This window comes from Xyrauchen texanus, chromosome 47, assembly GCF_025860055.1.
Source record: "Xyrauchen texanus isolate HMW12.3.18 chromosome 47, RBS_HiC_50CHRs, whole genome shotgun sequence".
Classification (NCBI taxonomy): domain Eukaryota; kingdom Metazoa; phylum Chordata; class Actinopteri; order Cypriniformes; family Catostomidae; genus Xyrauchen; species Xyrauchen texanus.
Window position 1 is genome coordinate 1,290,353 of NC_068322.1, and position 14,952 is coordinate 1,305,304.

Consider the following 14,952-nt stretch of genomic DNA (forward strand, 5'->3'; position numbering starts at 1 on the left):
GAAAGAGTTGTTTTTTTCACCTGTTTATGTGCAGGTAAAGTATACTCTACAGAGTGCCCCCGAATGAGGTCCTTTTTTCCAACTCAAAGCAAAACCCTTATGTAAGCGTGTGTGTGTGTGTGTGTGTGTGTGTGTGTGTGTGTGTGTGTGTGTGTGTGTGTGTTAAAGGGTGGACCACAGGAGCTGAAACAGGTAGACGAGACCTGTATGACCGAAGTGGAGCTTTAACAAGATCAGCATGTAAACTTGTAAAATGAGAAAGGTCCCGCATACATTACATTTTATCATTTGCGCGCGGCGCTTTCATGTGTAGAAGATCTGCATGTTATTGCATACGATCGAGTGCGAACCTGATACGTCGTCACGAGCCAACCAGAGACGCTCACCACAACAGACAGCAATTTAGCTATTTTGTAAACATGTTGACCTTCAAATTGTTCCACAGATCTTCAAAGAGAAAATCTTGTTCCCTTGAGCTCAATGACGTCAGACGTTGTCAGAGTCAGATAGATTTGCCAGCGTTGGTAAACAAACGCATTTGTTCACACTGGCGGGTTTTTTGCGAACACACATGAAGCGAATTAAAACCCCATTTATGGAGCCTGGGTAGCTCAGCGAGTATTGACGCTGACTACAACACCTGGAGTCGCGAGTTCGAATCCAGTGACGCCAGTCAGGTCTCCTTAGCAACCAAATTGGCCCGGTTGCTAGGGAGGGTAGAGTCACATGGGGTAACCTCCTCGTGGTGGTGATTAGTGGTTCTCTCAATGGGGCGTGTGGTGAGTTGTGTGTGGATCGTGGAGAGTAGCATGAGTCTCCACATGCTGTGAGTCTCCTAAGCAACCATATTGGCCCGGTTGCTAGGGAGGGTAGAGTCACATGGGGTAACCTCCTCGTGGTCATGATTACTGGTTCTCATTAATTCTCCCAAGAACAATGGTCTGAGCTGTGCTAGTACCCAACTTAATTTACAGCTCTGTACTCGTATTGTATGTCAACGATCGACTCATTTGAGGTTTCACCTCGGAGAAATAACAGTTTCCTGTGTTGCATGAATGAACCGTTTACCATCGAGACAGCCGTGAAAATCGATAATCTGCGGAGAAGCCACAATGAGTCACTATTTTGGGAAATGCAAAGTGGAGCGAATGCACAGATTTGAAGCGAACGGACCTTCACCAAACATCTTAACATCCGCCAGTGTCCACAGCTTGCAAATGAACTTACTGTGTGATATTAATATGACTGATGTAAGATTAGTTATAATAATATTAGAGGGATAAATAGGTTTTCTGAAAATGTAGAAGAGTGTTTAAGGATTACTCATAAGCCCACTGGTTCATTTAGTCCTGGAACGCATTAAGGTTTCACTGGGCTTGAGCTCTGAGATCTCCCTAAAGCAAAGAAATGGAAAGACAATTTGGACCCACTTTATATTAGGTGGCCTTAACGACTATGTACTTAACCATTTGATACAATGTACTTAGTATGTACATACATGTTGTTCCATTTAATGACATATGTAGTTAACTTTACCTCTGACCTTAACCCAAAACCCCTAAACCTACCCGTACCGCAACCTCAGTAGCAGCAAATGTGGGAAGTTTGCAGAAGTTTAAAAGTCAGTTCTGAGAAACACTTTGTTTGCAAACAAACTTGCTTTATTTGATCAACTAATGCAATGACATTCAGACATTTTTAAGTGTGACTTAAAGGGATAGTAGGGATAGTTCACCCCAAAATCAACCTGTCACCTGTCATCATTTACTCACCCTCACATCGTTCCAAACCTGTATGACTTTCTTTCCTCTGTGGAGCAAAAATGACGATTTTTAGAGGAGTATTTCAGCTCTGTGGGTCCATACAGTGCAAGTGAATGGTGACCAGCTCCAAAAAAGCACATAAATGCAGCTTAAAAGTTCTCCATATGACTCCAGTGGTTTAATCCATGTCTTCAGAAGTGATATGGTAGATGTGTGTAAGAAACAGATCAATATGTAGGTCCATACAATGCAAGTGAATGGTGACCAGAACTTTGAAGCTCCATAAAGCACATAAAGGCAGCATAAAAGTAATCCATACGACTCCAATGGTTTAATCCATGTCTTCAGAAATGATATGATAGATGTGTGTAAGAAACAGATCAATATGTAGGTCCATACAGTGCAAGTGAATAGTGACCAGCTCCGAAAAAGCACATAAATGCAGCTTAAAAGTTCTCCATATGACTCTAGGGGTTTAATCCTTGTCTTCAGAAGGCATCCAATCGAGTTTGGGTGAGAACAGACCAAAATATAACTCATCGCGTGACTTGTTGAGTGCGTTGCCATGGAGACACGGCATCCACGCCCAACTCACCACGCGCCCCACCGAGAGCGTGAACCACATTATAGCGACCACACTACCCTAATTTGGTTGCTAAAGAGACCTGGCTGGAGTCACTCAGCACGCCCTGGATTCGAACTAGCGACTCAAATTTTAAATCTTGTCAGCAGTCTCCTCAGCGCTTGACGCCGGCGCTATAAGAAGTATAATCGAGCTTGAAATCGTGCCTAGAGTCGTCTGGATTACTTTTATGCTGCCTTTATGTGCTTTTTTGGAGCTGGTCACCATTCACTTGCACTGTATGGACCCACAGAGCTGAAATACTCCTCTAAAAATCGTCATTTTTGCTCCACAGAGGAAAGAAAGTCACACATCTGGGATGGCATGGGGATGAGTTTTTGAGTGAACTACCCCTTTAATTGAACAAAGTGTTTTGGCAGCACTGTATGTGTCAGTGAGAGAGATTTACACGCATCTTAATGCATCATCAAGCGTATTTCACAAGTGAAACTTTCTCTTGAAACATAATTTCTAAAACTGCTGCCACCCTCTTGCCACATCTCTCTCTCTCTCTGTCTCTCTCACTCTCTCTCTCTGTCTCTCTCTCACTCTCTCTCTCTCTCTCTCTCTCTCTCTCACTCTCTGTCTCTCTCTCTCTGTCTCTCTCTCTCTCTGTCTCTCTCTCACTCTGTCTCTCTCTCTCTCTGTCTCTCTCACTCTCTGTCTCTCTCTCACTCTCTCTCTCTCTCATATAAACTCCTTATATTCGGACAGAGTCTTTGTTAGGACTCCCCCAGCTGTAACCTCCCCGCCCTTTACCTCTCTTCCCTCCCTCTCAACCTGCACAGACACTTCTGAAACTTCCCATCACAGAGTTGGTGGGACTATAACAGAGCGGAGCCCACCACAGACACTCTCAGTCACATCACACACACACCGATCGCCTGTGGATTCCTCTACAGCTCGTGTTGTTTGGTCGGGAGATCATATCAGACACAGAATAAGAAAAGGTTTCTGGGAGAGTTTGACACGGGACATCTGAGAGTATTTAAAGGACACTTTCACCTGGGCCGACCGCAGGCACTTACTTATCTGTTTGATCGCAGTCTGGGAACTTTGAGGACGCGTTTGCTCTGTCTCGCAGGACAGAAGAATCGGAGACGCGGGCATCATCGTCTTGAGTAAGTTGCTTTCCTCGTTGGGGTTTTGTTGTGGCTCCGAGGACTTGCTGCAATTCGTCTTTTCTGGTTTGAGTTAAAGACCGCCGTGTCTCTCTGGAGGCTGGAGTTTGTGGTGGGAGAAAAATATTCTTCAGTCATTCGCAGCTATTTAGTCGTTTAAAGAAGTACTCTTGCAGGCTAATTCGTTAGCAGTATAGTACTCGTCAAAACGGTGAAAGTCTGATATTTCAGCTTCTTTTATCATTTAAGCAACATCATCCAGAGATGCGTAAATGTGAACATTATTAAAGGGTTTCCCGTGCATCCTGGACGCTTTTGCTTCACTATAAGCTCCGAATATTGTAATTATCATTATTAAATAAAGTAATCATTATAAATGAATTTCAAGCATCAGCTTTGAGATCAAAAGGATCGTTCAGATTTAGTCAAACATGTCAATAATTCGAATAAAACGAAATCTCTTCTCGCAGATGCAAATGCACTTCTGGGACGCATAAAGTCGATGCATGATGAAATAAATAAATAAATGTGTTGATCTGTTTGTGTTTTGTGTTCAGATCGAGAGACGATGAGGATGTTGTGTTCTGGAAGGGTTCTCCAGCAGTGGTTCTTCGCTCTGTTTTTACTGTGTTCTCCTGTTCCGCACCACGGCCGGCCCGTCGATGCCCTCAGCAGCCGAATGTAAGTGTTTGAGTCTTCCGGAGAGCTTTTAGATGGTATTATTATTGTTGGTTGTCTGTAATGCACTGGAAAATGTGCAGGTTGGCGATCGTGTTTTGATACTCGCTGCCCACCGGTGTGTTTGCTCAGGCTTTGAGGGCAAGCGGGGTGCGGGCTCCGGGGATGCCACCCAGATGCTCTGCAGGCCACCTGCTGCACACACAGACATGCTTTTGTGCCGCCCGCTCCACCACTGATGCCCGCTGTCTGCACAAACCTCACAAACTCCGTTCTCTGATAGTGAGACATAACATAAGATGCTCCAAGTGAACCTACTGAGCTGCCTATAGAAATGTCAATTCTGTCATCATTTACTCACTCTCATGTCATTCCAAACCTATACGTCTTTCTGTCTTGTGTGAAACACAAGATAGCTCTTTTTTTTCCGTACAATGAAAATGAATGGTGACTGAGGCATTCTGTCTAACATTTCTTTTTGTGGTCTAAGGAAAACAGAAAGTCAGGTTTGGAACGTCATGAGAGTGAGCAAATAATGACACTTAACGTTTTTGGGTGAACTATCCCTTTAACCCTTAATTGCATGGAAGTTTCACCAAACATTGTACCTGGGGCACAATGCAACCCGGCACGTTTATCTATCGCAAATGCATCTACAATATGCCCAGATGAATCCCGGACGTGCTGAGTGACTCCAGCCAGGTCTCCTTAGCAACCAAATTGGTCTGGTTGCTAGGGAGGGTAGAGTCACATGGGGTAACCTCCTCGTGGTCGCTATAATGTGGTTCTCGCTCTTGGTGGGGGCACCTGGTGAGTTGGGCGTGGATGTCGCGGAGAATAGCGTGAAGCCTTGTTACCGTGGCAACGTGCTCAACAAGTCACATGATAAGATGTGCGGATTGACAGTCTCAGACGCGGAGGCCGCTGAGATTAGCCATATGAGTCCCATTGAGTCACTGTGTCACCATGAGGACTTAGAGCAAAAATTGGGAATTGGATATTCCAAATTGGGAGAAAATCAGAGATGATGCAACCAATGATGGAATGGGATTTTTTTACATTTTACAAATTGTTTACATTTTGTAAGGTGCTACACATATGTTTTCTAAATAGAAGTGTAACATACAGAATTTAATGAATACACCCAAATAGTCACATCATACTGTTCATGTGTTAAACTTGCTATAGTTTGCTCCACATTGCTTCTTCAAGTAGCAACGTCAAACGTCACTCACTGATACAACAGCGCCACCTTGAGGAACAAATAGCACGAATGATTTGCATGTGTAGTATGTTAGTAAACTCACAGGATGTAAACGAAGCAATCAGAAAATGTTCATATATATTATTGTTACACTATGCATAAAGGAAACATTGAGGAATACTGAGGAGGTGTGGGCATAACTCTAAATAATGGATGAGGTAGAGGGGTTGGAATGAGGTCCCGAATGAGATATGCATTTAAGGGTTAAGGCTTCATGTAGGCAGCTCACTTGGTTTACAGAGAGAGAGAGAGAAAGAGAAAGAGAGATTGCTGATGCGGAGTTAGGCGGGAGCCCAAGTCAAACGGGCCTCTCCCCGCTGAAGCCGAGCAAGCACGCTTTTATGTCCCGCGAACCCCCGAGCGGGGCCCAAAATGCAAAACATGCTTCCACGGAGCTCTGGAACGCAGCTCTCCCCCCACTGTCTGTGATCCGTCGCTCCTGCCAGCACCTCCGCAACATCAGATCGGCTTTTAATGATGTGAGCGCGTGTGTCTGAGAGAGACGATGGCTTCAAAGAGCCCACACACTTTGGTTTAGATCATCCAGGGCGATTTGAGGCATTAATGCAGGACTGTGCCGTTTTCGTAGGTTTACTTGAGGGGACAAAATTGTGTATATATAAATACAAAATGCCACTTATAGTTTCATTTTGTTTTGTATGAGCAGTCGATGTTCATAACATTGGCACAATCAGTGGTTTGATGAGGGCGATGCTTGTAGCAGAAAATAAAAAAAAAAATTTGGGGGGGGGGGGGTATTTTTGCCCAATCCCCAATGCGCTTTTAAGTCCTCGTGGTGGCGTAGCGACTCGCCTCAATCCGTGTGGCGGAGGACCCAGCTGTCACCGCGTCTGAGACCGCCAATCCGCGCATCTTATCACGTGGCTTGTTGAGCGCGTTACCACGGAAACGTAGCACACGCGGAGACTTCACGCCATCCACCGCGGCATCCACGCCCAACTCACCACGCGCCCCACCAAGAACGAACCACATTATAGCGACCGCGAGGAGGTTACCCCATGTGACTCTACCCTCCCTAGCAACCGGGCCAATTTGGTTGCTAAGGAGACCTGGCTGGAGTCAATCAGCACGCCCTGGGATTCGAACTAGCGAACTAGCAAACTCCAGGGTTAGTAGCCAGCGTCTTTACCACTGAGCTTTAAGTTTTCTTTTTGGGATTCGATGTTATAATTTTAATTAACGTTATATGAAAACAATTCGTACGTAATTTACGAGTGGGCTATTTCGTACGGTTTTGCGCGATATTGTTCGCATAAACTCGTACGACGTGTTTTATGCGGGAGTAAGCGCGAGTTCCACGCACGAGGCGTTAACGACATACTTATTAATATTATGCCCTTATCCAAACGTAACCAATCGTGACAGGAAGCTGTTGTGTGTGACGGAAGCAAGTAATTGTTGCGTATTAGATGGAAACGATGTCCAGCGGCATCACTGGCTATAGTGAAATTTGTAGGGATACAAACGAGTGCAGTCGCACGCTATCGTACGAATTAGCCAAATTTGGAGACGTCGTACGAATCCTGACGATTTGCCAAAACATTGATTTCCGTTTTCAATGTCCTAACATCATCGTTTTCCAAAGTTTGCGGTAATGGAGAGCGTTTTCGGTGAAGGAAAATAAAGAAATAAATGCAATTCACATATTAGTGTGGGCGTGGCCTAAAGACACTGGACTGGAGAGGTAGAAATACACACACCCCGTCAGCCTGAACAGTAAGCGAGTGCATGTGGATGAGTCAGTGAGGGTTAACACAGTTTAGGCCTTGAATTTGCATCCATCTGATTGTGTTTTGGCCAAACGATCGCTCCAAGACTTTGTTTGAAGGACAGAGAATCGCATGATTTCAGTCGGTGGCCAAACAACACAAGTTCCTCTTTCAACAGCGTTCACTTTCGCACTTTTATCGTTGTGATCTCATGGCTCATCAGAGAGGGGCGTTCTCCGTTTATAACAAGCTAATGCTGACAAGTCCATCTGCTCTCCAGGACAATACCTCCTACTGGAGTTTGACTTGAACCCGAGCCAGCTCGGCCTGCAAAGATGAAACACACATGAACCGGAGATCATTCAGACCGCATGCATCACAGGGGGAGAACGCAGCACGCTCTCTCTCTCTCTGCCCATCTGTTTTTTTAATTAAAGCAGCACAAAGCTGCAATTATCTTCAGGTATGCTAGAAACGAACGTCTGGACGGATGCCACACTGAGAGTTTTCTCTCCCTGTTTCTGGCTTTAAAACTTGTGTCGAGGTTTAAGTGCAGATCTCAAGAGTAAAAACACAAATAAAAGATCATTTAGTGAAATGTGAGTTTTGTCTGAATTAGTTCCACTTATTAATTCTTACATAATTCACTTTATAACCATAGATAGAGAGACAGACAGACAGGTAGATAGATAGATAGACAGACAGACAGACAGACAGACAGACAGACAGACAGATAGAGAGACAGACAAATGGAGATAGACAGACAGGTAGATAGATAGACAGACAGACAGACAGACAGATAGATAGATAGATAGATAGATAGATAGATAGATAGATAGATAGATAGATAGATAGATAGATAGATAGACAAATGGAGATAGACAGACAGACAGATAGACAAATGGAGATAGATAGACAGATAGACAGATAGATATACAGAGAGAGAGACCAACAGAAAAATAGACAGACAGATAGAGAGAGATAGACAGATAGAGAGACAGACAGACAGGTAGATAGATGGATATATAGACAGACAGATAGACAGACAGACAGGTAGATAGACAGACAGACAGACAGATAGAGAGACAGACAGACAGATAGAGAGATAGACAGATAGAGAGAGAGACAGGTAGAGAGACAGACAGATAATTGATTTGTTGATGTTTGTCCAGCAGCAGTCGGGTATATTTTTACCCTGTTCACCGTCACATGTGACCTTTCCTCATAAATGTAATCGACCCTTTTATACGATTTACCAGGATGAAATTTTCAATAAATATCGTAGATCTGTTCGCGGCGTTGGAAATAAAGTCCAAACACCTGAGAAGGTGCGAGTGTGGACTGAGACGCCATCTGTCCTGAAGCCAGCTATTGTCTTCATGACCGCCTGAAGACACGCAGCGACTTTACGGGATAGCTCTGCTCTTTCAGGACGCTTCTCACTCATAAATCTGTCCGAGTACATTAAGAAAATAATACGAGGTGACAGAAGAGAGGAGAATATCACATGCTGCCAGGAAGCGTAGCATTATTTAGGAGCCACTGGAGGGGAATAAAGCCACTTTCCAAAGAAAGGAAAAGTCATCGCTCCACGCCTGGCAAGGAATTATCTCAAGGATCACTTTAACCAGCCTGGAAAACCGCTTTGTGTTTATGCCTCCATATGCAGATTCAAGAAAGACTGGAGCAACGTTTACCTGTTTAATGCTTCCACATCTGCATTATAAAGCGTTCTCATGCTCTGCTTGCCTTAAACACTCTTTTCCACCGTGTACCGCGAGGCAAAAGTACATACACACTTGACTGAATTTGTTTCTCAGAATCAAAGAGTGTGACCCCCCAGACCACTTAAGTGCAAACCACTCCCCGCAGTCATGACTAAACCCTCAGGAATGTTTTCATTGGTCGACTCAATCACAGCGCTGATTAGCCACACAACGCTGTTCTTCAAAAACCAAAAAGTCAATAAACTGTTATTGAAAACTACCAGCTGTTTGTTGGCATCAGATCCATTTACGACCTTTCTAAAGCCTGAACTATTCACAGGTGACTGCGTGTTTGAGATGACTAATGAAAACATTCCTGAGGGTTTATTCATGACGGTCTGGTGCGCGCTTAAGGGGGCGGGGTCACACTGATAAAGAAGCATACATGGAAATTCCTTCAATACGTTTACGGTGGTCTGTGTATCTCAGCGAGTATTGATGTTCACTTTCACACCTGGAGTCGCGAGTTTGAATGACTCCAGCCAAGTCTCCTTAGCAACCAATTTGGCCCGGTTGCTAGGGAGGGTAGATTCACATGGGGTAACCTCCTCGTGGTCACTATAATGCCGCGGAGAATAGTGTGAAGCCTCCATGCGCTCCACGTCTCTGTGGTAACGCGCTCGTCACGTGGTAAGATTCGCGGGTTGACGGTATAAGACGGGAAAGCAACTGAGATTCATCTTCCGACACCCGGATTGAGGCGAGTCACTACGCCACCCCAAGGACTTATGGTGTGTTCACATACAGTGTGGAAAGATTCGCCTTGCATTGTTCCCGCGATTTTGACCGCTAGATTAAATACACCCGAGTAACGCGAACCTGCGAGTATTCCCCCTTCTCTTCCGGAAAAGGACAGGAGGTGGGGCTTCTACGACAACGTATCTTTCCGCCATCAACCATGGCCGATATCACAACGATTGCTGCTCTGTATCTGTTGTGGTAGTCCCAGATACGTTGACGTCGTGTCATACTATTCCGCGTCCCCACAACCATTTTTTCGTCCATTTTTCGCTGATTTCTTCTGCTACTACATCAGTGACATCCAGACAATCTCAATACTGAACGCTTTCGTGACAACGTGTCATGCGGATATTTTACCCGAGTTCAAATATTTCAACGTCGCGCGAACACGCGAATGAAGCGATTTCCGCTTCGCGCATTCGCTTTATTCGCGACGCCTGCCGCGAATTTGCATCTGATTTGCGTCTTTGCATTGACTTTGTATGTAATCGCGCTACGTGGAACGCACCATTAGATCGCACTGGGAATTTGGCATTCCAAATTGGGGCGAAAGTTAAAAAAAAATACAAATAAAAAAACTTTACGTAATCTAGACAAATTGTGGCTACTTTAAGTACTATAAGACAGTTTTGATTTGTTTTCATAATTTTGGGTCACTACATAATTCTTCCATTTGTGTAATTTCATAGTTTTGATGACTTTACTATTATTCTAAAATGTGGAAAATTCGGTAATGTGGACTATTTCATATGGTCTCGCGCGATGTTGTTCGCATAAACTCATACGTGAGTTCCGCGCACGAGGCGCTAACGACATACTTATTAATATTATGCCCTTATCCAAACCCCTTATCTAAAGTAACCAATCCTGACAGGAAGCTAGTAATTATTGCGTGTTGATGATGTCATCAACTGTAGTGAAAGTTGTAGAAATTCAAACGAGTGCATGACATCATACGAATTAGCCACATTTAGAGAAGTCAGACGAATCCTGACGATTTTGCCATTGGAGTGTTTTCAAAGTGTTGACTGCTTGTGTAGGTTAACTATCAATTCATTATTGCAGCCCTTGTCATCAACCCAGAATGTTTTGTAAAGTACAGTGAGGAATGATTTGCTGTTTTGCTGTTTCTTCGGTCAAGTAATAGTACGTGCTGTAATTCAGGAAGTGTGGGTGTATTACAGTGTGTCCTGATCTGACCATGGTTTTGAGTCGTGCCCTCTGCTGCCCCCTCATGGTCACACGGCTGTGTGCATTTTAACCCGAGCAGCGGTCACGACCCTCCGCTGGTCTCTCCATGTTTAAAGAGTGGATATTTTGGAATAGCACTGAATTATGCTTTACTTTGGCTTGTGTGCTGCACGGCTATGAGATATGTGTAATTGTTTCAAGACATTTGGACGGTACACCCGAGTATCCAAAAGTGCACACGGTAGCAGAGAGCACTTCGACGGCGGGGCCCGTTGGCTGTCAGGTCTGGCCTCGCTAAGACCTCCAAATGATTTACACCGGGACACAATGGCACCATTAATTAGAGTTATTGCGATGAGAGTTTAGGCTGCCTGTTTAATCAGCTCCCCTCCAATAAAACCTGTGATTATTGGCTTTTGCCACTTTCGGCTCTAGACAGTTTTGATGTACTATGTTTAATATTGCACGTGGACCGTGGAGGTGCGCTAGAACACGGTTGGAAAAGTCCCTCGGCCCAGAGCGCTGGCTCACGGCGGTTCACATAAGCACTCCTGCGGGTTTGTTTGGGTTAGATGCAGGCTCGGTTGGGTGAAACAGCGCCAGTGAGGTGTTGGATACGGGCCAGATATCCTTAAGCCCCCCTGCGTTTAACTAAAAACACATTGAACAGGGGCGACAGTGAAAACGTTTGTTGAACAAGTGTACATATAGGCTAAAAAGCACAATGTCAGATTCTGTGCATGTGTGTTAGGGCTGCGTGGTGTGAGCAAAATTTAATATCAAGTTACTTGATGAAAGATTACCAAAACAAATATATTTATGGGACAAAAGTTGTTGAGCGGGAGGGGGTGCTGGGGGGTGTTCGCTGTCCTTTTCTGCATATCGCGGCGCCGTTTTATGGTCCCTTCTGCATAACGCAGCGGCTTGTTTTAGCTTAGCGTGGCACATTCGGCACGTTTCGCGACCGGCCCGCTCGGTTCTCCCGATGGCCAGTCTGCCCCTGATCGTGCCCCAAAGTGCGCCAGCCCACCAGGAAAATGCCCGGTATGCCAGATTACCAGTCCAGCCCTGCAGCAATGTGTATTACTGATGTAAATATTGTAAATTTTAATTTTATCGTATAGTATCTTATTAAATAAAATTTTGCCTCAGTTGAATCTTGCTTGAAGAAAAAAAAATATATATATATATATAATATGCATATAAAAAAATAAATGCAACCAATGCTAGTTCTTAAGTCTGATCTCTGTCTTCTCTTCTCTAGGAAGCGCTCGGTGACGCATGCGCAGCTGATGCACGATAAAGGACGGACGCTACAGGATATTAAGAGGCGCATATGGCTGCAGGAACTCTTGCATGAAGTGCACACAGCGGAGATCCGTGAAGCGGTGCAGCGCGGCGCCGTCGGCAGCAGCGGCGGGGGAGGGGGCAGTTTTACTGTTGCTGCGCCGATGGGCGTGGGCATGGGGGTTGCCATGGGAACGGACATCGTCCACCCGAAACCCGCAGGTGGCATGAAGAATCTGCCGATCAGCTTCCGGCTTGAGGACGAGGAGGGTACGAACCTCCCGCAGGAAACCAACAAGTCGCAAACGTACAAAGAGAGCACGCTGAAGGACATCGGCAAACGGAAGAAAAAAGGCCGCGCGGGAAAGAGGCGGGAGGGGGAGAAGAGGAAGAGGAGGGCTCGTTCGCTAGGCCGATCGCCGCTAGAAGAGCTCGGGAGCGGCTTCCACCTGGAGTGGCGGCCATACTTGGGCCAGCGTGTGGCGCTGCACTAAGACACTGTCAATCTCTGACAACGGTAATTACTTTGAAACTGCAACTAATAAAACTAAAAACAGCATTTCTTTTTTTTCCTCCCCAATGTGTAACGCCCATTTCCCAATGCGCTCGAAGTCCTCGTGGTGGCGTAGTGACTCAATCCGGGTGGCGGAGGACGAATCTCAGTTGCCTCCGCGTCTGAGACCGTCAATCCGCCGAACTAATCACGTGACTTGTTGAGCGCGTTACCATGGAGACGTAGCACGCGGGGTGGCTTCACGCTATTCTCCGCAGCATCCACGCACAACTCGCCATACGCCCCACCGAGAGCGAGAACCACATTATAGTGACCATGAGGAGGTTACCCCACGTGACTCTACCCTCCCTAGCAACCGGGCCAATTTGGTGGCTAAGTAGACCTGGCTTCAACTCGCGACTCGAGGTGTGATAGTCAGCGTCAGTACTCGCTGAGCTACCCAGAACCCCGCTCAGCTAGCTTTTTGATTAATAAGTTACTTTTTCCAACAGAAAAAAATGCTACAATGCTACATTTTTAGCACATTGAGTGCATTTGCATGCACACTAATACACAGATATGTATAAAATATCATATTTTTCAAATAAGCCATTAACGTAAGAAAACCGTGTCAACACGAGACAAGAAATCATGAAACTACTATCTGCTTTCAGCGTCAAAATGTAAATAGTCATGCGCACAAAACGCTGACTATCACACCTGGAGTCGCTAGTTCGAATCCCAGGGCATGCTGAGTGACTCCAGCCAGGTCTCCTTAGCAACCAAATTGGCCCGGTTGCTAGGGAGGGTAGAGTCACATGGGGTAACCTCCTCGTGGTTGCTATAATGTGGTTCTCGCTCTTGATGTGGCGTGTAGCGAGTCGTACGTGGATCGATGAGAATAGCGTGAAGCCTCCACACCCGCTACGTCTCCATGGTAACGCGCTCAACAAGCCACGTGATAAGATGAGCGGATTGACGGTCCCAGACGCAACTGAGATTCGTCCTTCACCACCCGGATTGATCGAGGACTTAGAGCGCATTGGGAATTGGGCGTTCCAAATTGGCGAGAAAAATGCTAGCTGAGCTAATCTCACACTACTCCAAAATGTAGCTACTTTTAGTTGCTACTCCACAACAGTTCATAAAGTGTATTAATGTTGCTGATCTCTGTTTTACCTTCTTTTTTTAGATCCGTGAGGACATTTGAAATGGACACCTAAATACTCGTGTTACGTCCACTGTACAAGTGAGAGGAAAATATTTATTGTCTGTAAATATTCGTAATGCGCCCGAACAGTGACAATGACAAATAAAGATAACGGCTAAAGCATTATAACAGCTCCACGGAGCCGCCGATTCGGATCCTTGTGAATACTTTGCTTTATTTCTATTTTGTTTTCATTGTATCCGATTTTCTTTAGGACTATGCCTCTATTACGGTGTCAGAATTCCTGTAATTTATTTTGTTTGAATGGTGTATTTATTTTGTAAAGTTATCAAGGTGCTGCTGACCTTCTATATTTTTGTACTATAATGCACTTTAGATATATAAATATAGAAATATATACAGGTCATTTTGTTAATGGACGTAGTTTGTGGTTCAATTGAATGAAGAAGATTACAGTCATGCCCTTTTGTGTTCATCCTGTTTGACAACTTTTTCATCCATGTTTCTGTATGCCGACGGCTCTGTTCCAAAATCTAGTAAGCTGCATACCTTGACAATATATTAAGGCGTCATTGGTACCCTTTTGACGCGAAGGTACGTTTATTTGAAGCTAACTCATTTTAGCCAAATTCTACGACAGTATCTCATATATAAAGATTATGATAGGTGACGACTTGAGAGTAAATGCACATTATATGTATTGAATATTTCTTTAAATCAGTACTGAGAGAAACCCCGGTGCATATTAGTGTATTTCTATGCCTATTACGGTATTGCATTGTTAGCTTAGCAACATGCTTATGTCAGACTCGATCTACGTTGTGATTCGTTTTCTCGTGCACTTTACACAAGAAGCGCTATTCGAGTCGCTGCCTATGTAGTGCGGTTCAGTGCGAGGCAGCTCACTTAAGATTGGAACAGAGCTTTTTACTGCTGTCCTGGACGTGCCTCACGTCAGCCACTCCGAAAACAGTCTACGCCGGCTACAGCTGCGCTTTAAAACTACAGAGCGACCTGTACGTGACCAGCACGTGCTATAGAATGACTCTTGTTTTTTGCACTGAGAGAAAAACCCTGTACTGAATGAATTAAACATCTGACCATCTGCCTGCAGTGTCCGCGTGT

General features: G+C 44.9%; 1 protein-coding gene across 2 annotated transcripts in view; it reads left to right on the top strand.

Annotated features, from left to right (window-relative positions):
- pthlha (parathyroid hormone-like hormone a) overlaps positions 1-14,922 on the top strand; it is a 16,580-nt gene extending 1,658 nt beyond the window's left edge. The window contains exons 1-4 of one of the 2 annotated variants that reach the window (XM_052120750.1): positions 3,216-3,506; positions 4,064-4,187; positions 12,141-12,680; positions 13,849-14,922. In XM_052120750.1, the coding sequence (XP_051976710.1) occupies positions 4,075-4,187; positions 12,141-12,657 (630 nt within the window). In that variant the 5' untranslated portion in view covers positions 3,216-3,506; positions 4,064-4,074 and the 3' untranslated portion in view covers positions 12,658-12,680; positions 13,849-14,922. Of the gene's footprint in view, positions 1-3,215; positions 3,507-4,063; positions 4,188-12,140; positions 12,681-13,848 lie in introns of those variants that run through there. The other variant, XM_052120751.1, reaches the window with a different exon arrangement.
- Positions 14,923-14,952: the final 30 nt, after the last annotated feature.